At 24.2% G+C, this 25497-nt stretch overlaps 2 protein-coding genes across 2 annotated transcripts; both read left to right on the top strand.

The window, feature by feature from the left end:
• Positions 1–1639: 1639 nt before the first annotated feature.
• Positions 1640–2561, top strand: LOC145828727 (4-galactosyl-N-acetylglucosaminide 3-alpha-L-fucosyltransferase FUT5-like). Its single transcript, XM_082936482.1, has 2 exons — positions 1640–1698; positions 1838–2561. Exons 1-2 carry the CDS (start codon positions 1640–1642, stop codon positions 2559–2561), a joined length of 783 nt encoding a protein of 260 aa, XP_082792608.1.
• A 10660-nt stretch (positions 2562–13221) lies between these two features.
• On the top strand, positions 13222–17707 carry LOC145829808 (uncharacterized). Its single transcript, XM_082937676.1, has 9 exons — positions 13222–13412; positions 13681–13815; positions 14143–14270; positions 14807–14957; positions 15291–15353; positions 15520–15579; positions 16471–16548; positions 16921–17043; positions 17254–17707. Exons 1-9 carry the CDS (start codon positions 13238–13240, stop codon positions 17292–17294), a joined length of 954 nt encoding a protein of 317 aa, XP_082793802.1. The 5' UTR covers positions 13222–13237; the 3' UTR covers positions 17295–17707.
• The last annotated feature ends 7790 nt before the right edge of the window (positions 17708–25497 follow it).

The raw sequence follows: 25497 nt of genomic DNA, 5'->3' as shown, positions 1-25497 counted from the left end.
AAAGGAAGATTACTGTATAAATTTTTTCTATTTATATTTAAGTGAACTTGTTTCACTATGATCTTTTGTTAGCAAACGATTAAATCTGTATTTTTAACAGTTAAATATATATATATATATATATATATATTTAAATGCAAAATATTTTTAATTCATTAGCAAAGGGGTTGTTAACATTAAGAAATGTTTCTAAAACTTTTTAAAAGTATTTTAAAATTAAATGCTGTTATAATAAGTTTTATAATTACACTTAGTATTTTTACTATAATTAGTTGTGCTATAATTGTTGTTTTAATTACTAACTAAATTGATGATGCGTATGAAGTTGCTTTTTTGGAAGAATCAGATTTTAAGAATCTTGACTATAAAGAACATTTTTAGATAAATAAACTCAAATCAAATATTAATTTAGCTAAAACGCAATACAGTGATTTATAGGGGTAGAATTATTAAAGTACATATTGTTAGATGCATCTTTTTTGTATTTTTTTTATATATTTGTGTTGTTTAGTAGATCTTAACATACATTTATATATTAATGTACATATGTAATATTATAAAACAAAACTCTTTTTAATATTATAGGAATAAAGTAAATGTGTTTTTTATTTAGTAAAAAATTCTTTATATAAAATGTTTTGTTTGCTGTTAATAGATGTCATTTTATCAACTAAAAACATTTTTTTAAATATATATTTTATATTTTAATTTTAATTTTTGTTTTTACAGACGTATTTTTGCATTGAAAATGTTCTAAATAAAGGACGAAAGCATTGCAACTAAAGTGTTTTGGTTATTGTTTCATTAAACAGCTATTTAAGGGCTATTTTTTAGCTTTTTTGTATCTTTTTTGTAAGGTTTTACAAAGACTTTATAAATTCGTTTTAAAACTCCATAGACACTGTTTAAAAAAATTCTTAATATATTTTCAGTTCAATGAATCAAGTGCAGTTATTTTTCATTTTAAAGAACTTAATATTCAAACAACACCAAAACACAGGTTAGAAAATAATTCAAGTCACATAAAGTAAAATAGCTTTTGATAAAAAAACGTATTTAACAGTAGATATACTTAATAAAAAAACCAGTATCTTTTAATAAGTAAATTTTGTTTACAAAACATATGGTTAAGTTCATTAATCTTTCATTGATTATAACATTTTTCATACAGTTAACAGCAAAAATATTTGGTAGTAAACTACATTTTATTTACACTAAAATTACGTTATTGAAAAATAAATATGTAACGATTTTTTTAGTATACAACAAATAATTTATTCACACTTTGTTGTATTTATAAAGTTTTTAAACTTTTATTTAAAAATTGTTATAGCAATATTAAATTTATTTCTTTGTTTTGTTAAGATTAGATAAAGAAAATCTTGTCTAATTCGAAAATTAAACCTAAAGCACGTTTTTTTTATTCAAACTTTTTGATAGATCATAAATTTAGTGTTCTGTAAAAAAAAATTACGGTTTTAAAAATAGTTTCTAAAGTACAACAGTTGTAAGCATATATAGCTAAGATTCAAAACTTTTTCATATTTAAGCAGTAAAATAAGCAGTAAAATATATTATTTTCAGGTTTAATAATCAAAGTTTCGTGTTTCATTCATTGGAAGCTCCTCCTGCGATGAAGATGAGAAACTTGCATTTCAAAGAATACGATAATTATTTCAATCTAACAATGTCTTACAGGTTAATACTTCAAACTAGTTTCATTCAACTATTACTTTTGTAACTTAAAAGTTTTATTAGACTTTTAGAAAAAACTAGTGCTGTTAAAATTAATTTAAAGTCAGAAACTAAAACTTAGTAACGATAAATCAAATTTTAGGAAAAACGCAGACATACGGTCTCCATACCACAAGATGACAGACATAATACTAACTATCCAGGAAAGGTACAACAACAGCAAAGATTTTGGTATCAGCTCAGTTCTTAAGCTAAAATCGAAACTTATCCTGATGGTTGTGTCGAACTGTGGATCAGTTCCAGGAGCTAGAGAAAGATTGAGAATTAGTAATTTGTTAAAAAATACCAAAATAGGGGAAAAGTTCGATAGAGAAGGCTTTTGTTTTAGCAAGGAAAGGTTTCCCATGGAAAACTTCAAAAAGTACAAGTTTTATTTAGCAATGGAGAACAGTTATCACTGCAAAGACTACATAACAGAAAAGCTTTACCGAAATGGGTTCCTTATGGAAGCTTTACCAGTTGTTTGGGGAGCCACAAAATCAGACTATAATGTTCCACCAAAAAGTGTGATTTTTATTGAAGATTACAAAAGTATGGACGACTTGGCTGAATACTTGGTACACCTGGATAAAAATGACACTGCATATCTTGAGTATTTTCAGTGGAGAAAAACCGATCTATCATTAATTTCTGCTAAACACATTAGAAATAAAAAATGGTGCAAACTTCCTGCGTTTCAAGTTGGTTTGTGCAACTTGTGCGCCGCTATCCATGAAATTATTAAAAAAGAAAAAAGAAAAGTTGTCAGAAGCATCCGCAGCTGGGTTTATGAACATGAGAACCCTGAGTGTGTCAATTGGAACTAATAAATAAGTATTTAAGCCATGCTATCTTCCTAAGGTTTATATAAGCGATTATTTAATATGTTTTTTTCAAAGTATCTGTTTGAAATTTGGAAATTTTGTTGTATTTTACATAATCAAAATAAAAAAAATAGATTTGATCTGAACAAATGTCTTAATAAATTTCATGTTATTATAAATTAAAAATAAAGTTATATACGTGTAATACCAAGTTTATACAGTGCTAATCTTAAAACGTCTTTTTTTGTGATTTTGCATGTTTTTTTTAGATTTTGTATTGTATATGGCTTAAAAACTTATTAGTTTAGATATCTTTTTTGTTAACTCAGAGTCATTCAGATAGCTTTTGGTATTTTCGATTTAAGTAGTAACGAATTTAAAAAAACTAACTTTTTTGAGCTTTGTTTCTATACTACAATTGTAAGTTAAGTTACTTCTTTTTTTGAGCACAACTTACTAGTAAAAATGCTTTAATTACAGTAAATAACTTTAATACACTTATTATTCTATTACTCTGATTTTGTGTATCAGGTTTTTTATTTTACATTATTAAACTTAATATCAATATATCAACGTCTCAGCTTACTAATAATCTTCGTTTTTTTTATAATAAATTAACAGGTAAGTTTATATTTCACGACTTTATTAATCTCAAAGTTTACAGCGCAAATTGCAATAATCTAATGATATATTTCGCTTACTATTCTCACAGTTAAGATATTTCATTCAAGTTAATATCGGATATTTGCTTAGCGTCTATCCTTTTATTAATTTAGACATATCAAAAAATGTTAAGTAATAGTAAAGAAAAGAGAAAAAAAAATTCTGACAAAGACCTAAATGCAAATAAATGTTTTTTGCTGTATTAACAGCTTAACAATCAATTGTTAAATATAAACTTTTGAAATACTTTTGATTATAAAATATGCTGGTAAAAAACAAATTTTACAGCACCAATTTTATCAAAGCAAATTACAATTTGCAACAGAGTAAACAAACTTATAGTTTATTTAGAACTACCGTTACTGCGTAGGTGTCAAATATTCACGAAGGGACACTTTTGAAAGGCGTCAATTTTGCTCAAAGACACTTTTGCACAAAGACAGTTTTGCTTGGATTGAATTTGTTTTTAATTTATTTTTTATTTTTGTTTATTTTAATGTTTTGTTTGTTTTATTTTTACTATCACTCTTACCCCTAATTCCCTCGGACGATAACTTTTTATTCTTCTCTTTTGTTTTTATTATAAATTTATTTATTATTTACCTATTCATTTTCTTATTTTTTAACTTATTAATACTATTATTAGTTATTTCATCCTTTTGATTTTTATATCACTGTTACCCCTAACCCTCGGTCGGTAACATTTTTTTTCTTGTTATTTATATTAATAAGGGTTTTTTATTTTTACTATCACTGTTACACCTTACCCTTAACCTTAGGTCGGTAGCTTATTTTTTATTTTTTGCTAATTTTTTTATTTATCTATCTTTTTGTTATTTTATTGTTTTTTTTAATAATTTTTATAATTTTTTTAAATTTCGTTAAAAAGCCACCCATTGTGCAAAAGTGTCTTCGTGCAAAAATGTCCTTTAGTTAAAATAGTTTTCTTAAGGCCCAAATTACAAAATATCGGTAAATTTGTTTTGAGTTTCATAAACTCTTATTTATTTTTAAGTTGTAACCCTCTTTTCTTAAGTCTTTAAATAAACAATATTTTCAAAAAGAAAGACAAATGTGTAATGTTTCTATATAAAGATTTTACTAATAATGTGCCTTTCAACTAATTTTATGTAAGATAAAATAGTTCTAATATTCATTAAGCTGGCTTCCTACTAAACTGTGAATCTCTTATACAAGTTTTTTAACAATACTTTTTATAAATTCCATTTTATTAACAGTATTTGTTTTTATTTTTATGTTATAATGAAATAAGAAACTATTAGGCTATGCATTTAATTTTAAATAGTTGTGGTTTAGTAAGTTAACATAAAAACATTAAAAAGTTTTTAAGTAAGTCTTAATAACAAGGTTAAACAAAAATTTGTCTGTTATGTTTAACAGTTTATACAATCAAGAACAAACAAAAAATAAACTAGTTACACCATAATAACTAAGTTATGCCTATCAAAGACTATTATTTAAAGTTTAATAAAGTTTATCAAATTTAACAATTAGTCTATACTAGGGGTGGGCAACGTACGGCCCGCGGGCCGGATCCGGCCCGCAGAGTGAAAATGACCGGCCCCCAACCGTTTTTTAAACTTTAATGGGATCCGGCCCGCAAATGAAAATGACCGGCCCGCAAGCGAAGTGACAGACCCGCGAAGAGTCAATCAATATTACAAATTTTTCTAAAAACTTTGTATCATATTTTTACAAATCAAAACTGTAAGAATTTGACTACAAAATCATGCTAAAAAATGACTTTGTAAATTAATGTGTTCTAATAAATATACCATTTGTCCTAATATTTTGTGTTGTTCTAACTTAGTTGGAATATCGTTTTGTCAAATTACCCCAAGCAAAGTGTTTTTTAAGTACGATGTTTTACATACGTACATTTGTCAATTATGATGATAATTATATTTATAGACATTGTTTTAACACCTGACATGTCTCAATATATATCTTAAGTTGTCAGATTTGAGCAAGATTTGTGAATTTTAAGGATTAAAAAAAGTGATCCTGTATCAATATAACTAGATTCCGGCCCAATCCGAAGTTTATATTTCAATTAGAATCCGACCGGATCCGAATCTCGACTTAAAATTAGTATCTAGTCGAATTCGGATCTAAAAAGTCATTATTTGACTGGATCCTGACACTGGATCCAGTAAATATCTAATTCAAAATGCTCCGGCCCGCAAAAGACTAAATATTTCCGGATCCGGCCCGTTGATTGTTAAACGTTGCCCACCCCTAGTTTAAACTAAGCTATTTTTCGTTAAATACAGAAAAACAACAGAGATGTTTTCATGTTATTCATAACTGGCGACAATTCACCGATTGTATTTGTTGTTCAAAATTTTCTTTTTACTTTGCAATAACGTTTAGGTATTAACTGTAAAAAGGAAAAAAACGTTAAAAACGCCTGTGGCAACAAACATATGGAAAAACTGTTTGTATGCAATTTATTAACAGTTGCAAAATAATTTTATTTAATTTGTTTGAATAGTTGTGGTTCAAATGTAAAGATGCTGTAGAGCAAATGAAACACTTTTTATACATTTAGTTAGAATATCGCAAGTCTTACTATTTATAATAAAGTATTTACTTAGTCAAAATTTGTTCTAGAAATGTTAGTCATACAAATTCATATAACTTTTTTTATTTTTTCATTTAGTTGTAAAACAATATTAACATTGTTTTTTATTCTAGAAAAATGTTAAATTTATTTTCTCTTTATATTTTAAATTGCACTTGTTCATGTTAAAATTTTTAAAGAAATTTTCATTGCATACTTTTCTGGTAGTAAAATAGTAATTAATAAGATTTAGATTGTTGTTATATTCGCTTTTATTTCTATTTAAGTTATAATTGTAAAACAATTTACGACATAAATCCTCTAACAATTTGAAATGATAATATGTAAAGTACACAACAGTAAAGTTTAGTAAAAGTTGTAATTGTTATGGTTTCAATAAACCACAAAACAATTTAAATAAAGTAAATACTTTGTTCAAAGCAACTAGCCGTTAGATATTCCTTTTTTCGAATTACTAGTTGGTATGATTTAACACATGTTAGTATAAATTAACATCATAGTACAAAATTTAAACTTAGTTTAAGTAGTAGAAAACATCGATTATATTGAGTTTTTTTTTAGCTTATTGAACTATTTATTACAAAATGTTTGTTTCAGATAAATTATGAACGTAATTTCATAAGGATTATTAACAACATCGTTTTTTAGCCAAATAAAAATAAAATTACTCAGTGAAGTTTCTCTACTAAGAATTACTCTAATAAGTTATTACTACTACAATGAAAACTTAAATTATAAAAAGATTATAGCACTTTGTCAAAGAGAATACATTTATTAAACCATAGAAAAAATTAGCCTTCTTTTCTTCTCTCATTTTAAGTTGTATTGATATAAGTCCGGTTTTTTTTTTAAGTTTTCACAACACACTTTTCAAGTATGTGCTTGTTTAAATAGTGGGAATTATTACTAAATAGTTTGTTGGTTTGTGATTTTATATGAACTATAGAAGTTTTTGTTAATTTAGCACATTTAAATAAAAATAAAAATAAAAAATGTATTAGTTTTAATTTAATTTTCAGTTTACCTTTTGTGGTTTGAAAAAATTACAGTTTATTTTAGTTAATATCAGTTTGTTTTAAGTTTCAAGTTTTTAACAAAGCTAGTTTTTCCTAAAAAAGTTAAGGCTCAGATTTTGGTGCTAAACTAATAGACCTCGGCAAAAATAAATCCAATTTTGTTAATCTATATAGAAGTATAATTGTTTATTTAATAAAATTTTAACAAAAGCCTCATTTTTTTGTTTATTACTTTGATAAAAAATAATAAGACGTACTTGCAAGTGATTATATATTAATAAAATCCTAAATTGACTTTTTTTATTGGTAGTTTTTTTTTTCTATAATTAAAAACACAACCAAAACTATATTTTGTAAACTTATAAAAAGTTTTAAACTTTAAATCTTTTAAAAAGTTTTATCTTATTTAGATAAATCTGAATAAGTTTCAAAATAGAAAATGTATTAATAAAAATTAGCATATTTTAAGTTATATTATCTCAACATAAATAGATTATAGTCAATAAACTTAAATAACTTTGAAATTTCGCGTTAATATTTAAAAATTAATTAAATTATAAACCGAGTTTTCACCAAAAGAAGCTTATATATATACCTAAACTATTAGAAAATATATTCTTTGTTTTTAGTTTAGAATATTACCACAATATTTTAGAGTTTTCATAAATAAAAAACTAGATAAACTGCTTTGATTTTTAAGTATGGTTTTTAATTCTATTTTGCTGTACACACAGTACTTTACTACAAGTCGAAGAACTTTGTTTGTAAAAACTTAAGTATAGTTTTAAAACTTTAATTTAGCTAAGATACATATAATTTACATATTTCGAAGCTCCGAACTACTAAGTATAAAATATAGACAGCTTTTTAGTATGTTTTAAAGCTTTTTTTTATATAACAGTAAACTTATATTTTCAGCAGTGTTTTCAAGACAGATTTCACATAATGTTGCTCTGAAGACTTAGTTCATATTGTTTTATGTTTATAACGTATTAGGGTTTTTTATAAGTGAAGGCTTATATGTACAATTGATAAGACAAAACTTGAGCTAAACAACATTTATTTTCATTGTCAAAGTGCATAATCCACTTAATCAAACTAATATCTTAAGGAGGTTGACAATTATCCTATGTAGCTCGAGTTGAGATAAAAATGTGATGTTGTGATAGTTAAAACTTTTAAGCTTCACCTATCCACCTTTTTTCAAAAATGCGTATTGTTTTTTCTAAAAAAAATATTGTTACAAATTAATTTTACAAATAAGTTGTGGTAAAAAAAACTCGATCGGAACATTAAAAGCAAAAAAGTATTGTTACAATGACTGTTCCAGCTTATTTTGTAACACGTTTTGATAACTAATGTTCTTATAGAGCACAGCCTTTCTATATCGTTTATTTTCATGATTTTTAGTATTTTGTATTTGTACAAACCTCATTCCAAGTCAAAAATCTTTGTTAACATGTTGTTCGAGTTTAAAACAAACAATTTTGTAATCGAATGCTCAGATTGCAACTGATTTGAGGGAAGTTGAAAAAAGAACAGATTTAATAACCATAAAAACACAAACTAATAAGGTTTTGAGTTTGTAAAAACTTATTGAAAGTAAGTTTAAATATTTATTTACAATATTAAGAAGTTAACTACTTTGAAGTATGTTACATATGTGTTAGATATAACTGAGCTGTACTTATTTGTTATACACATTATTGTTATTATATGTTTTGGTTTTAATAAAACAAATAAAGAGATCTAAACTGCTAAAAAATAAATAATGAATTAAAAGAATAAATACAATATTGTTATGAAATTTATCTTATAATTATACGACAAAATAAAACCAACTGTAGTATATAAAGATTATGTGTTTAGACTAAAATTATTTTTGTTATGAGTTACATTAACAAACAACTAAAGTATATTTTTTATAACAAGTTGGTTTTTGTAAAAATCTATATTACTTATTTTAAATTACTGGTTTGTTTAGAAAAATAAAACTTTTAAATTTTGACATGTCATTATATTTTATAACCCAAAGTATTCCAACTTAAATATTAAAAAAAGCATCAATTTCGTTTATCTAAAGATTTTTTTCTGCTAGGTATTTGTTGGATTAATAGATGATCAAGGAAAACTTTTAATATTTATTTTTTATGAGGTTTTGATTTAAATAATATTAGGCATGAACAGAAAAGAGTACTTTTCAGTAAATTTTTTAATGCTATGACGAATATATCATACATAGATTTAGTTTGTTTAACACTTTAAACATTTTAAAGTTTATATGTTTTACAAGTTTAAAAATAAAATAAATTATATGAAATACTTTATAACTACAATTGAAGCGTATAATCAAGCAAAAAAATAAAATGTCAATCCATTATAGTTAAATTGATGTAAGAAAAAAACGTCATAAGATAGTTTTTATTTGTTTAGAGATTGAAGTTGATTGAAATGAAACGCTATAAACTGTTATATAATACGTCATATTTATAATATAAAACACAACTTTAGCATTAAAGTAATATTTAAAGTTATTTTAAAGAGCTATATTACTACTATAAAAAGCTATTAACAACAGTTACATTTAAATTTAAGTTAAATATCATATAAATCAGTTCGTAAGGTATTTACTGTATTTATTTTGATTTTAGAATGGTATTTAATTTCAAAGTAGTTTTTCAACGAGCAAAAACTCTTAAAACTGTGAATTTTTGTAAGTAATTTCTTTATATTTTCTTGAAACAATAGCAATAATTTTTAAAATTAAATAGATCAACCGCCTTCATAAAAATTAACTTTAAAAATCGTGGACGCAATTCATGTAAAGCCACTCTATGAAAAACCTTTGAGATTGTATCAAATGATTAAGCAATTGACTGTTCAGATTAAAAAGATTAAGTGAGAGAATAATCGCTTAATTACAATTTATTACTAAATTTAAAGATATCGCAATGAACACTAATTACTTGTTTGAACAATTTTTTTTTGTATAAGTTTCTTAGCGTTCTATTAAACAAAGCTTTCTTTTAAACCACAGAAATCTTTTTTTTTTATTCTCTCATTTAACATTGTATTGGTTTGAGTTCAGTGTGGTTGCAAGCACGTGTAGGTGTTCGCGATGCAACTAAATAGTTTGTTCATGTATTAATTTCGATTTGTTCCAAATTATAGGTTTTATTCATATGCTGAAAATAGTACTGTTTTATATTTTTGTGCAAATTAATTTTTGTGGTAATTTAATCTTTAGTTTACAACGACAACTTTAATGCAGTTTTACTGATTGTACTTAACTTACAAATAAAATATGTTTTTTATAATTTAATATAAACAATCTCATTGTCTATAAGTATATTTCTTAGTTTTTTATTGTAAAACTAACAACTTTCTTATTTTTTAGTCAAATTAGAACAAATTTAATTTTTTTAATGTTCTCTTTTAAATAATTAGTGAATCAAACTAACCAAATACATTTTTTATTAAACAATTCTGAGCAAATCTACTTTAAATCTACTTTGGATTTTATAGAACGCTCAAGAACTTTTTGAACACTTGCTTAATATTAGTTGCAGTTTTATGATTAAACCTTTCAAGTTTATAGCAAAATATTTGATTGGTAAATACCAATGAAGTTTTTTTTAAGTTTTTAAGTTAATTTATTAACAAAATTAACAAATTACGATTGAAGTTGAAATATACGAGGGAATATGCATACTATTGTTGTCTGTGAACTTACAGTAAAAAATAAAGCTGATTTCATTGTATTTATGTTATTAACTTTTTTATTTTCAGCAATTTGCATAAAACTGAGTTTAACTTTTTATCTTAAAGCTTAATAAATGAAAGATACTTAAGCATGTTAAATCAATAAAGTTTAAAGTGAGCTTAATATAAGGTTGAGAATTTTGTGTTAAGAATTCAATTTGCTATATATATATGTATAAATATACAAAAGCTATGCAGCAATTTACTTTGTATTAAACGCAGCAGTTTAATTTGCTTTAGTTTACAATAAAAAGTCATAGCTACAATCAAATTTTCAAAAATATAAGTTTTACAGAAAACAAAACTTAGTTAATTCTAAGTTTATTTAAAATCATTTAAATTTGTGCATAATGTGACTTTAGATGGTTATGTTATAATATTATTTACATTTTATTCTAATGATATAAAGGTCAGTGTTATTAAAATATCGTGATTTTAATTTGGGTTGTTTTCTAAACTTTTGTAACTCGAATATATTTTAAGACTTTTTTTTTTGTTTATACATTTAAACTTTAAGAATGAACATATTTTAGTTTTTTTAGCTTGCTAATAAGTGTACAAATAATTGTAAAATTATTTTAATTTAAAAGTGACAATAACAAAACAGAATAAGCATTTGTTTTATATTATTTTTATTTTCAATTATAATGAGCAAAACTTATACGATTAGTTTGTTTGAAAAACACTTATTATACCGCTTAAATGTCAAAGCATATCTTTACTATCTAGTAAATACATAACAAAAAATGTCAATAGTTTTTGATTTTATACCTAAAAACAACTTTGACAAATTAAAAAGGACAAGGATTTTTACCTTTGAACTTAAATGACTTATGTGACGTCATAATTTAAGTTCAGTTTTCAAAGTACAGTGCTTCCTCGCTAATCCGGCCAAGTTTGGCAAGATTTTTTGAAAATACGGCCGGATTTGCTTTCGGCCGGATAAGAACAAAATATTGCTTTTTTTACAAATTATCTACCTTAGTTATATTATGAATGTGTATAACAAAACGTACTATAAAATTTCTGTTAATATAATTTATTTTACTTTATTAAAAGAAAAAAGAATTAAAACAGACAGAACTAAACGAAACAAAATTTTATAAGTTCAAAATTAATGGAAAAAACTACACTGTTAACACTTAAACTAAATTAAGATTTTTTTTGAAAAAAGAAAGAATGGAAGATTGTTTTACATTGCTTTCTCGTTTCTTAGCAGAAAACTCACGAAATTTCAGACTGACACATCTTCAGTTGTGGCTTTTGGTTGGAAACGATAGTAAGCTAAGTAATTGTCCATTTTCTGCATGGCTTCAGCATGAGAAAATGGACACTTAGAAGGCTGGGAAACACCAATTTCATCTTCAACAACTTCAACAGCCTCTTTTTCGTTATCCCCAGTAACCAGTTCAACAATTCCTTGCTCGTCCATATGCTCATATCCAGGACCATCGCAACTCATCCATCTTTGAATATCATCTTCTGTAAATGTGATATTTAATCTCGCAAATTGCTGTACAAACTCGTTGTCTTGAGTTTTTTCTGAAGGGTCTATGTTTTGCATGGAAGAGCTTTGCTGTAATGGCATTAATTTCTTCCATGAGTTTCTAATGGAAGAAGGCTTTACTATACCCCAAGCAGATGAAACGGTGTCGACAACTTTTGTCATGTCGATATTTTTTTAAAATCTTTAATTGTGAAAGTTGATTGCGATATAAGATCTCTAAGAATCGACTTTCTATAAACCATTTTATGGACTCCTCCTTTTCGGCATTAAACTTTTTGAACTTTTCTTCGCCTCTCAAAATGTCATTTAGAGTTGACATACCAATGTTAAACTGGCTCATTATAACAGCTTTAGGCACATTATTGTTTGCCATTTAGCAAACTTTTAATTTGTTTTCAATTGTTAGTTGAACGCGTTTTCGTTTCTTTGCTATCATATCCATTTTTTGACCAGATATGTTGATTGTAGTATATTAAAGTGTAACTTGCTTAGCAAAGAGAGAAAAATTGCAAATGAATAATAAACAAGTTTGTTACAACTGAGCGGGAAAAGTATGAAAAAAAACTTAAGATTATACAAATAATACTTTATTATGACGTAACAATATATTGCTTGCATACTTATAAAACGTAAATTGAATACTTTTTCGAAGTAAAATGAAATTAAACGCTAAAAACGCTAAAGTAAATAAGTCGACTTCTCGATTAAAACCGGCCGGATTAGCGAGGAACCGGATTAGCGAGGACCGGATTAGCGAGGAAGCACTGTATATATTTTTACATTGCTAGTATTTGTCGAGTATAAGTTTGTTATATTTTATATTTTTATTTTAAAGGATCATATTAATTAGTTCAATTATAATTAAGCAGGTATGTACAACATTTAAAATTATAAAATTAAATCATTTTTACTTTAAATTATTCATTTATGTGAACAAAACTGCCTTACCTGTTACTATTTTGTTGTATAAGTTTTTACAATGAGTAAAAGCTAAAAACTTTCATTTCTATTAAAAGAATTTCTAACTACAACGTTTAATGTTTTGCAAACTTAATTCAACAAACTTAGAAAATTGAACAATAAAAATTTACTATTTTTTTACAAGGAAAGTAAATAAAGATAAACCATGTATAAGTCAAAATACCGATTTACTTTCTTATGTTTGTTTATGGTGTATCATCGTGGCACAATTGGGAAAAGCATAAATAACAATGGAACTGTAAATACAACACAAGAAAGTTCTAGTATTAATTTTATCAGATGCAGGGAAAAATATTTCAACACAGGCTGTTTTGTAGAAGGTAAGACTTTTTTGTCTTACAAGATTAATAAAGAATAATTTTTAACAAATCTTGTGATATTTTATTTAAAAAAAAAAATCTTTACCTGGATAGTAATGCAAAAAGTTTACAAATTTGTTATGTTTTAAATTAACAATTATTAAACTTTTTTTTTACAACAACTAGGTAAAAATATTACTTTTGAAACAAAAACACTATCTCATAACAATTTTGTACTGCTTGAAAATATTTAAATATTTCTACTTTTTAAGTAACTTATTATCAACAGAAACAGACACGGCACCTCACAACAAAGGCGATGACGTATCAGCACCTTTACCGAAATTTTATGACGTTTCTTTTTATTTCGCAAAAATTTTTCAACAAAACAAAATGATGATGAGAATTCAGTGGGTGCAAAAAAGTTAGATATTTTCTAAATAACACAAATTGATTAATTTTAAATTTGAAAGAGTCTTGAAAAGGTTAAAAAAATTAAACTTATTTCATTCTTGGTTTGAATAGATGATAATAGTTGTTTATGATGTTTTATAACTTTTATAGCCTGATAAATTGTTGATGTAATAAAGTATTATTTATTAAAACTATTGTTTTCGTTTAAAAATAATAATAAATCAATACATTTTCGATAAATGGCTTGTACTATTAAAGTATAAACAAAAGTTGTAATACATAACCTATCAAGTTTGATTAATTCAAATAGTTCATTTTGAAAACACTTATGAAACAGGTACCTATCTGAAGAATTATGTAAAAGGGTTCTACATAACAATAAAACCGGCCGGTCACGACTTTTGTTTCAAATTCATCATTAACTTGGATCTCAGTAAAGCTGAGTTTAATAAGTTGAATGAAATAGTAAGTACTTGAGTTTGTAGTATAAATACAACACAGTTGTTTGGTTAACTAATTTTTAAGTTAAATGAAGTCGTAAGAATTTTTACTTGAGTTTGTAGTAGCATAAATACAACACAATTGTTAGATAAATTAATTTAGAAGTTAATTGAAGTCGTTAGTATTTTTACTTGAGTCTGTAGTAGCATAAATACAACATAGTTATTTGATCAACTAATTTATAAGTTAAATGAAGTCGTTAGTATTTTTACTTGAGTCTGTAGTAGCATAAATACAACACAGTTATTTGATCAATTAGTTTATAAGTTAAATGAAGTCTTTAGTATTTTTACTTGAGTCTGTAGTAGGATAAATACAACACAGTTATTTGATCAATTAGTTTTATAAATTAATGTTAGTTAAGATTTTACTATCTTCTACTGCCTACTGTTAAATTATCTTTTATAAACTTTTCAGATTTTTTTCAAGCTATAAAATTTTGAATAAAAACTAAAACTTGAGTATTTATAAAAAAATATTTGACAATTTTTATTTTTCAGACCCTTTTCAAGTTTGAAGGTTTTGGAAAAGAACCGCATCACTTAATTCTTCCGAATTCTATGTACTCAGTAACAGTACAGTCTCTACCATTGTATGTTGGTGAAGACATTCAAGTTAACACGTTCAATGAAGTTGATGCTATTTCTCCAAGTTAGTATCCATTTATAATCTTTACATTCTTTAATTGTTCAATTTGTAGGACCAGTAATATCAACATGTATAAAAGAAGTTTGTACTTTTTTAAGTTTGTTTAAACATTTACGAATTCTTAAACTGTATTGAAAATTTGAAAAGCTTTCAAGTATTGATTTCATTAGCTTAAAGAATTTTTAATCAAACATTAAGTAATTAGTAAAGTTAACAATATGCATAAATCGAATGACATAATTTTTATGAAACTATAGGTGGGATTTCAAAAGAATTACGTTTTTTTCTGCAAAAACACGTTTTTCAACGTTTTTATTTAAACTTTATATTTTATAGGTTGTCCTTCTGACAAAATATTGAAGATACATCCAATGGAAGTTTGTAAAACTAAACAAGAAGGTAAAGTTCTATCTACTGTGTTTATATTTAGAAATATAGTTTCTAAAACAAAATTATTTAAATATTTTTAAAGCTTTAAATTAAAAAGCACTAATCAAAACGCAACTCATAGATTTATTAAATTATCTAATAAAAGTATTTTGTGATAAAAAATAATTGATAACAGAAGAGGAAATACTTGAATTTTACGATGATTACGTTGAAAATTACAACAAAAAAGAGCATGGTTGGTATTAAAATATAAATTACATACACAGATTACAATTAATTATACATCCAAATTATGTTTAAAAATTAAAATTAACCATAACTATGTTTTTATATACCAATACAAATTACATACACATATTAGAAATGATTGTACTTCAAAATTTATTTAAAAAATTAAAAACTCATACTTAAAACTTACTTTGTATACATCATTGCTCTTATAGAAGAAAATAGTTAAAGTTTTGAAACAATAAACTAGTGTTTAAATGTTAACCATGTCTATGAAGTCAACAACAGTTGTTTATTGTTTATACACTGTAATAAATCGATTTATAAAAAACAATTTAAAAATATTTTCAAGTCAATTTAATTGAAGTGAGGTTTAACAAATGTTTGAAATTCCGTGATTGCAAATTTATTTTGCTTTATTTCAAAATGTATTTGAAAAATAACAAATCGTTATGTAATTTTTAGCTGCACAACAAAAACATAGCCACAATAACACAGTGATAAGGTTAAAAAAAAGTTTCACAAAAAATACATTTTTAAATCTTACTAAATATCAGGATTCGGCAAATTGCAAGTCAAATGCGTTTAACTTATTTGTTATTAAGTCCTATTTGTTTTTTGATGTGTATCAATCGAAATGAAAAAAGTATTTAAGCAAAAAGTAAATATCAACCTATCAATACTGATGTTAAACACATGTTGAAAGTTTAGTTTCCATTTCGTCATATATATTGTCAAGAGAATTAAGCTTTTTTTTCCTACACAACACAAAAGATAGTCAGAACAACAAATTAGTTATACTAAAAAACCACTAACATAATAATTTTACTACAACAAAAATTTCATAAAATATTTCTTTATCATTGTGTATTGCAAACTATCAATTTAAAACATACAGGTGTAGAATACGTTATTGTGGAGGATTTCCAGGAAAAAGCATTAAGAAAATCCGAGTATTTCAATGATAGGCTGACAAGTGAGTTTGTAAAGAAATTAAAAATTTATAATGTTTTAAATTAACTTGAGTAACTTTAGATAAAAACGTTTGTTTGAATGTGATCTAAGCGTAATTTACAGCTTTATAATTAGAAAAAAGAATTAAAGACTTTAATTATACTAGTCGTCTATAATTCATTTTTTGTTGATTTAATAATACTCTATCTATTTTTTGCAGTTTTTTCTAATTTCACGAAAATTTCATATAATTTTTTTTTTTTTTGTATCTTGTTAACCTACTTGTGGTTTTAGTCGTGCCTTCTAACAATTATTTATAGTTACTAGTAGTATTACAAATATGTTTAAAGCTCGAAGAAAGCAGTAGTGAATAATATAAAAATACTTACAACAGGAATATCGGCTGTAATTGTGTTTATAATTAGCATCGTCGTTCTTGTTATGAACTTCTACGTGCAAAGAAAACACATAAAAAGAATTTTTAAAAACAAAAAGAAATTTCCAAAAGTTACTGAGTGTAAGTTTTTAGTAAATCGTAAAATTATTCGATTGTATATAAAAGTTGAAATAAGTTTTATACTTTTTTGTTTCTTATAATGATATCTTTTTTGAAAAAAAGGTTACAAAAAAATTAGCTTTCTACTATAAGTACATGTCATATTTAAAAATACTATAAAAACTCTTGTACTTATTTGTTTTATGGTTCAATAATTTAATATTTTTACAGACAAACTACCGATTGACAAACACGAAATCAATCAAACGTGACGAATTGGGTAACTTTTAGAAGTTGAAACATTTTTGAATGAAAACATTTATGAGACAATTCATCTGTAAAAAGTGTTTAAATGTTTTCGATGGATTGTAACCAAAACTTCTGAATTGATTGATTATAATTTTTTTTATTTAAGAAATGCTTATGTTTGAGTTTTGAAAATTTATACGTGGTAATTTTTAAAACTTAAAGTACTTTGTTTCAAAACAGCAAAAAATCAAGTTAAGTTTTTCAATATCAAGTCAAAATATTCTACTACATATTTTGTTAAATGTAGTAACTATCTAATGTAGTTATTATTTTGTAAATTTGTATAAGATGTCAGCAATTTATTATATTTTTAGGTTTTCTAAATAAAATAATACTTACTTATCTCATCAAAAATGTTATAAAAAACAAAAATACCGTAGGTATTCTTACAATTTAAAAATAAACACAGTTTATTTTAAATTAATCGTTAAATTTCAGTTGTAACTTCAACCTTAAGTTGAATTTAACATGATTTAAAAATTAAATAATTCTTTTTCCGAAATTTTTTATACCTTTTAACGAGTGTTAATATAATAAAAAGTTTATCAATTTGTTCACTTATTAGTTTAGAACTTAAAACAAGATTTATCGCAAATTAAGCTAGTGTGTTTTTGGGTTTTGTTTTTAATATTGATATATTTAGAAATATATACGCTGTGTTTTTTAGTTTTACCTGACCAATGTATTATATTAATTTTTATAAAACAAGGCTGATAAATTTCATAACATTTTACTTTAAAAAACTTTATTTAGAATACAATTTTAAATTTTGGTAAACTTTATTCTTTTAGAAATGCATTAACATTCATGTAGTTATAATTATCGTACTCAATTCAAAATAGTATTTTTATATAATGTTGAACATTTTTTTATTGCTTTACTGAAAGTAGGATGTGTCAATCATTTATTTTGCTATATAATAGTCGTTTAAAACATGCAAAAATGTTTTACTTGTTTAATTTTATGGTGAAAATTGTACCGAAATTGACCTATTAAGCTGTTTGTTTATATTTCTTAATAGTTAACTAAATCAAATAAACAGATAATTTGTTTAAACTTTTACATAAATTTCAACTATGCTTTTGAAACAAATAAATATTAGATAAACATTATTCAATTTTACTGTTGTTTACAGTTGGCTTTAAAACTTTTTATTGATTGCTTGAACTTTTTTTTAACTTGTAACCTCAGCATTTTACACTTTTATCAGTATTTTGAAATTAATCAAGCTAAAGCTTAAAGTTGGTAACTTTCCAATTTTTAAGCTAAATTAGCTAATTATTATTGGCTTAAGTACAAAACACGTGATTTTTGCGGTTAGTTTGCTTTTTACTCAGTAACTTTTGTTATGTGGTATTAAAAATAAATTAAAAAATATTAACACAGGAGTTTTTATTGCAAGTATGAACCAGGGGCGTCGCGTGGGGTGTTGCACTGCCGCAACTGCACCACCTTGAAATTTTCTAATAAAAAAAATAAGTATCTATAACGTTTTCGTTATTTTTTTGAACGAAATCTCTTTTAAAACTTCAATTTTGAAAACGACCATTTTGCCCACTTCACTGCCGCAAACTCTTAGCTGACTGCCGCAAATGAACTCAAAAAAGCAAAATTTCTTCAAGAATTACCGCAAAATCAATATCTTGCGGTAAGTAAGCTAAGTTGAAAATTCCCTAAAACAGGACTTGCTTAAGTATCATCTACAAGCTATTGTAAACATAAAATAAAAACAAAGCAAGCTACTGCAAAGGATTAAACTTGAGTTTATGTACCCACATGATTTTTTAAATTTAACAGATCACTTCTATTAAAAGATTTGTCATAAATTGCATTTTTTGAAAAAAAAGAAAAAAACCCTAAATCACCAAAGTCTTAAAAATTTGATTTTTTATTTTAATCTGCATACATAAACTTAACTATAACTGATTATTGTTATCATAAAGTTAATAAAATAAATAATAAAATTCAAGTTCTGAAAAAAAGAATTAAGAAGTTTATTATAAACTTCTAGTTCACTGTTACAGAAAAATATTTTAGATTTATATTAAATAAAAAATAGTATTATTGAAACAATCACATATTTAAATAAAGTAAATAGCCTTAATTTAGAAAATTTGATTACTTAGAGTAGTTTAACATTTTAGGAAAATTTAGTCTACCTCTACATTATATAACTTTTGGTTTAATTTTTTCATAAACAAAGGAAAAATTTTAGATAAAATTGTTGAAACATGGTTGCCTTGCCTCATAATCAGGATAACTTAGAAATGTTAAAAACTCAAGATGACCCAAGATAAATTAAAACAGACTAAATAAGAAAAATATTCAGGCTGACTAAAGCAGTTTTAATTTTTACTCTGAAAATAACAAGGTTATTTAAAATTAAAAAATAAGTGTTTTACCCCTATGGCCACATGAAAACTAACTAACCAAACTTTTACTTCTATAATGGTTACATATTTATAAATTATCTTTAAAATTCTTGAAAAGTTCAACAGCCTCACAACTAAACTTAAAAAAGTTGAGCTCCTGAGAAAAATACTGTTATCAAAATGAAAAACAAATAAATACTAAATAAAGAAAAGATACCCTTAAAAAACTATTGAATTTTAAACCTCCAACAAAAAACATTAAAATTAGAAAAAAAGTTAATAAAAATGTTAATGTTTGTAAAAAAAAATGTGCAAATTAGTGAGGAGTAAGGGGGGAGGGTGTATAGGCACTTTTTTACATGCTGTTCTTATTTGAACTTTTTCAGAAAGCTAATAGTTACTCTTTAATAAACTTGAAATTTCCAATTAAACTTTTAGTTACAACCAGTCAAAGCCAGAGAGTACAATGGTTTATTATACAAGGAGCAAACCAAAACAGCAAAAAATACAATTTTACTGAAAACCTATATTCTCCATCATTTTTAAAACAATTTTTAATTAAACTTTTTCATCCTAATTTTTTTAAAACTTTATACTTTTGTTGAAGAGAAGTTTTCAATTTTTAAGTATCAATATATATTGTTATATATACAAAAAAAACTTTTGTTATAACTTTTTTTTCTTGGTGTTTTAAATATCTAATTTAGCATTTTTTTTTGTTTTATAAAAGAAACATCTAAAGATTTTGAGGCCAACTTATAAAAAAAAGATATGATTTTAGTGATTTGATTTATTTGTTGTTTGAGTTTATATTATAAAAATAAGGATTCATTTATACCTCTGACTGTGAATTAACATATCTCAAAAATTTTAAGAATTTTTTATATTGATAAAAGATGACTTGTAGTTAAATTAAAACTGTATAAAGTAATTTCAGTAAAATTAATTCTAAAGTAGATTTTAAGGGCATAAAGGGGGGGGGGGGGGGGTAAAACATTTTTTTAAACACTGTTTTAGTTTGTGCCTCCCATTATGAACCTTTTGTTGCCTTTGACTTTGACCGGCTATATCTTAAAACATATACTGAATTTTTAAAATCTGTAAAAAGCATCTTGAAGCTTAGTAAAAACTACATAAAATAAGACCAAATTGTTTCATCTCCCCTATGCCCTTAAAAGCAAAGCTTATCTTCAGGTGTAGCAAAAGTTCAGTTGTTTTCAAACTTGACAGTAAAAACATATTTTTATTAAAATAATTGATATTTTTTTAAATTCTGCACCACCTAAAAAAAATACCACGCGACGCCACTGGTATGAACCAATCTTTGTTTAAAATAATGTTTAACACTTGATAGTGCAGTTTAATAAAATGTATACTTCTGATCAAGTATACCTCAATCAGCAATACCAAGACTTTAGTAAATAATTTTTTAAAGTTTGAGCTCTAATAATTTTAAACTATTAGCTTTGTACTGCTGTAGGGAACAAGTTTAAACAAAAAAAGTTTTTTAACGTCCAGCTGCACACATTTTATTGACTTTTTTTATAAAGTTTAAAACAAATTGATGTTGCTTACAGGTATTAGTTAATTATTAAAAAAAGAATTAAGGGTTTTTTTTAACAAAAGCTATTGTACAGAAGCTCTATATGATAAAATTTGTGTCATTACAAGTGTTTTAAAATTATTCTTGGTTATGATTAATTTTAAATATTTTAAAACGAAGTTATTGTTTAACACCATTTTTTTTGTAAAATGTCTTTAAATTTATATAAAAAACTTAAAACAAGGTTATTGAGGTATTAAACTATATTATAAATTTTTATTGATATAAGCATTTTTGATAAATCATATTATAAAGAATTATTGTAAACATTAAATTTGCTATAAACTTTTAATTATAAAAATTGATTTAATTTCTAAGAAATATAGTTTGCAAGTGCGTACAATTTACAGAAAGAACTAAAATGAGGTTGAGAATAAAAAATTATCAACTTTACAAATACAAAATAAAATACTTACTTTAAACAAACTAAAAAACTTTTTTAAGATATAATTTTAAAATGTTTACTATAATAAATACAATACAACTATATCGTAATGAAACATAGGTTTTACTATAAATAATTAAGTAATAGTTATTTAGTTTTTAAATCGTTAAATCATTAAAACTTATTACTATTTTACTGCATTATGAAAAACGTTTTTCTAAATACGTGTGACGTAGTAAAGCCTATCTAACTACAGAAACTACTTTTACTTATTACTCATTAGAAAAATATATTTATGTATGATTTTATCAAAAGTAAAATATTATATATAAGTTTTAAAATAGTTTTATTGACTCTCATGTCTTCATTAGCTCGAGTTGTTTTTTGTTTGCTGTTGTTTTAAACAAACAAAGATTTCAAAGCTTCTAGCATAAAAACGTTATCTGGAGAACTTAGTTTTATTTCTAATAATAGAGAGACGAGTTTTGCCGCGATGAAACTTTAATAAGGAGATTATAGTTATGTGATTTACTGAAAAGCCAATTGTTATGTGTACTGTTTATAATAATGAACAAAACTGGTTTTAAAATAACTTTGCAGAAACTATATCACTTAAGTGGCTAAAGACTTTTAAAACATTTTATAATAGTTTGGATTTTTAAGGTAAATAGTTTTAAGTCTCAATGCTAAAAAAAATACTTTAAACTTTGATTGTTTATATTTTCAAGTTAGTTTTAAGTTAGTTAAAGCATTAATTTGGCTAGTAAATGTAAAACTTATAGGTATATCAACTTATTTTTGATCAACATTAAAATGAATTTAGATTTCTAATATAAGTTGCTGATTTATACTTTAGAAAAAACATTTTGAAACATTTTATTATTATTTTTAGCGAGTTTTATTTTACAAACTTAAAAATTCTACTTTAGTCCAAACTGTAAAAAGAAAGTATTTATTAAAACAAGTAAAATTATTTTTGTTATATGAGTTTAGTTTAGCTTAAGTTTTAACTTAACTCTATTACCTTAAAAACAAAACAAAAAAATCTTAATTAAGTGCTTTTGAAAAATTTTCTAAATTAAATTGACTGAAATCTGTCCAAAATATATAAAATCGTTCTAAACAAGCATATAATTTTAAAATAAAAAGTACCAATACCATAACAAAACTTTAAATGTTTAAAGTTTGCAAAACATTAAACTTATGTGTTAATTATAGTTTACTGTTTTAAAAAATACGAAATGTGGATGAATATAGCTGTTTTAGACAATACTATTTCTGTTTAACTTTATTTACTATATTTTTTCTGTGTAAACTCGTTTTGCTGATCAAAAACTTAACAGACAAAAAAGCTTTAAACTAAAATAATGCTAAGTTAGGGCATATTATAAGTATAACTAAAAAATAAAATTTGAATAGAATAAATATGTTGTAAAAAAAACTCAAAACTATAAGAAGTTGTTTTCTAATTTGGTTTAAAGTTTGAAATGAGAGATGTATAATTTTTAGAAAAAGTGAATTTTTAGAATTTTTAGAAGTTTTACAAGAATGGATTATCGAAAATTAATTAACTGTAACACAATATCAATAAACACAATAAAAAAACTAAAAATATGCCCAGATTAGTGTGAACTAGTTCATTTTTATTTATACTAATCTCCTTTTTTAGCAAAGAGTTTGTAAAATGTTTTAAACTTCCACAAGCTGAATATATATTTAGGCTGAAACTATCTATTTATTTGTTTATTTTTTTATAAATTTTATTAAAGTTTATTTAAAATATTTTGAACATATTCCGTAAATAATTAACTAGTTTGGTACGATTATTATTTTTCTTGACTTTTGAGAAAGATTTATTTTTCCCTCGGAAAAAAGTACGTAGCTTATTGATTTCGCTACTGTATTTAGTTTGTTTTTAAAATAAATTAAAGTCTTAAAAATATCTGTTTTATGTTTGCAATAAAATCTTTGTAGTGTTTTTAGTTTTTTTTTATTCTATTTTGTTCTGTACAGTGTTTTTGTGGTTGTGTTTTTCTTGATGCTTAATTCTAAAGCATCAAGAAATACTTGTATATTCGCTTGAAAACTTTTATATTATATGTTTATTGATAAACTACTTTACCAAAATATTACTTATGATTAAACCGCAAACATGTAACTGTCTATTTTTTTTATGATTGATTTGTTTACCAACGTTGTATATGATTGTAAATTATTTTAGATTTTTAGTTGTATATTTCATCAAAATATGTTTTACAAACGAAGACGTACAATAAATATTAAGATACGAGCACTTGTTTATTAGTTTTATTTCCTAATTGCTTAAAAATTTAAATTTATTTATAAACAAAAATAAATCATTATATATACCATAAAACAGAAGCTAGGTAATTTTACAACACAATGCAAAAATATATCAACCACAAAACCAAAGCATATGCTTATTGTAAATACGCTCAATTCAAACAGATTATTTTCTGGAGTTGATAGTTTTCCCAAGAAATTTACTTAAGTTGTTAACTTTTTTAATTTATACAACCGGCTAAAACTACGTGTAATTTAAATTAAGTTGTGGTTGGCAAACTTTATTTTAAAGCTGAAAAATATTACCCTTAAGGTACTTATGTTATACTTATGATGTGCTTTGCATATTTGTAAAATTTAATTAAAGAATAAATTTTATGCACCACAAAAAGAAAAGCATATTGTAAGTTTGTGCACGCTAAAATTAATCTGCTTATTATACTCAGTTTAGAAATATTCAAAACATTTATGTAGTTGTTTAATTTCGTAAACCCATAAAAGCTATGTTTTATTTAGCCTAAAATAACTTTTTTAAAGTAACAGTGTAATAAGCTGTATAATATACATATAAAGTTTATCTAAATACAGTTGGTTGGAAATAAAAATTTTGATATAGATACAATGTTAAAACTTAAATAGATACAAATAGAAAAAAAAAAAAAAAAAAAACAATTTATATCAATCATACAAAAAAAGTAAAATTTATACTAATACATAGCAAACAAAAAATTAAGAAAAGACAAAATTTTGTACTAAATTTATTTTTCGATTTAATTTACATTCAAAGCAAAGTATCAATCATCAACATGTTTTAGTAATAAATATCTGACTGATTTGCATTTTTTTGTTATAATATTTTTTTTTTCTAAAAAGTAATGACAAACTTTTTAATTTAATATTTATTTAAAAAACTTAACTTTTTTAACTTTTAGACTTGTTAACTTTGTTTTCTATAAAAACATTTAGAATATATATAAAGAACTCTATCTCAAGTTTTTAATGCGTATACATAACACAAATATTACTAAGCTAATTTTTGATATAAAATTATAAAACTTTAATTTAATTTTATTTATATTCAAATATAAACTGTCTGTTTTTTCGAAGAGAAAACAAAAACTTATTTGTAAATTTAAGTTCATGGTAGTATTATAGAATATCTACAAACATTAAAGTTAATAAATACTAGTAGAAAAGTTAGATTATACAGTAACGGTTTGACATTTACAAACGTTTTTTATTTTATATACGTTTTGTTTTCACGCTGAGCTTTAGTTCTTTATACATTTAAAAAAAAGTTAATTTGCTCAAATTACAAGACTTGAATTTTAATTATTTTTAAGTTAAGTAAAAATTTTAAAAGTATAAAATAAATATTAAAAGTACGTTTTTTAACTTTGCTAGTAAAAACATTAAAAACGTAAATATAACGTAAATATAACGTAAAAAAAATCTTTTATATTTTTGAGTAAAGAGGTTTAAAAAAGTAACGAAAAAAGGCA

This window comes from Thalia democratica, chromosome 2, assembly GCF_965202585.1.
Source record: "Thalia democratica chromosome 2, ktThaDemo2.hap1.1, whole genome shotgun sequence".
NCBI lineage: Eukaryota > Metazoa > Chordata > Thaliacea > Salpida > Salpidae > Thalia > Thalia democratica.
The sequence above is the reverse complement of the archived record's forward strand: the minus strand, read 5'-3'. Positions and strand labels throughout refer to the sequence as shown.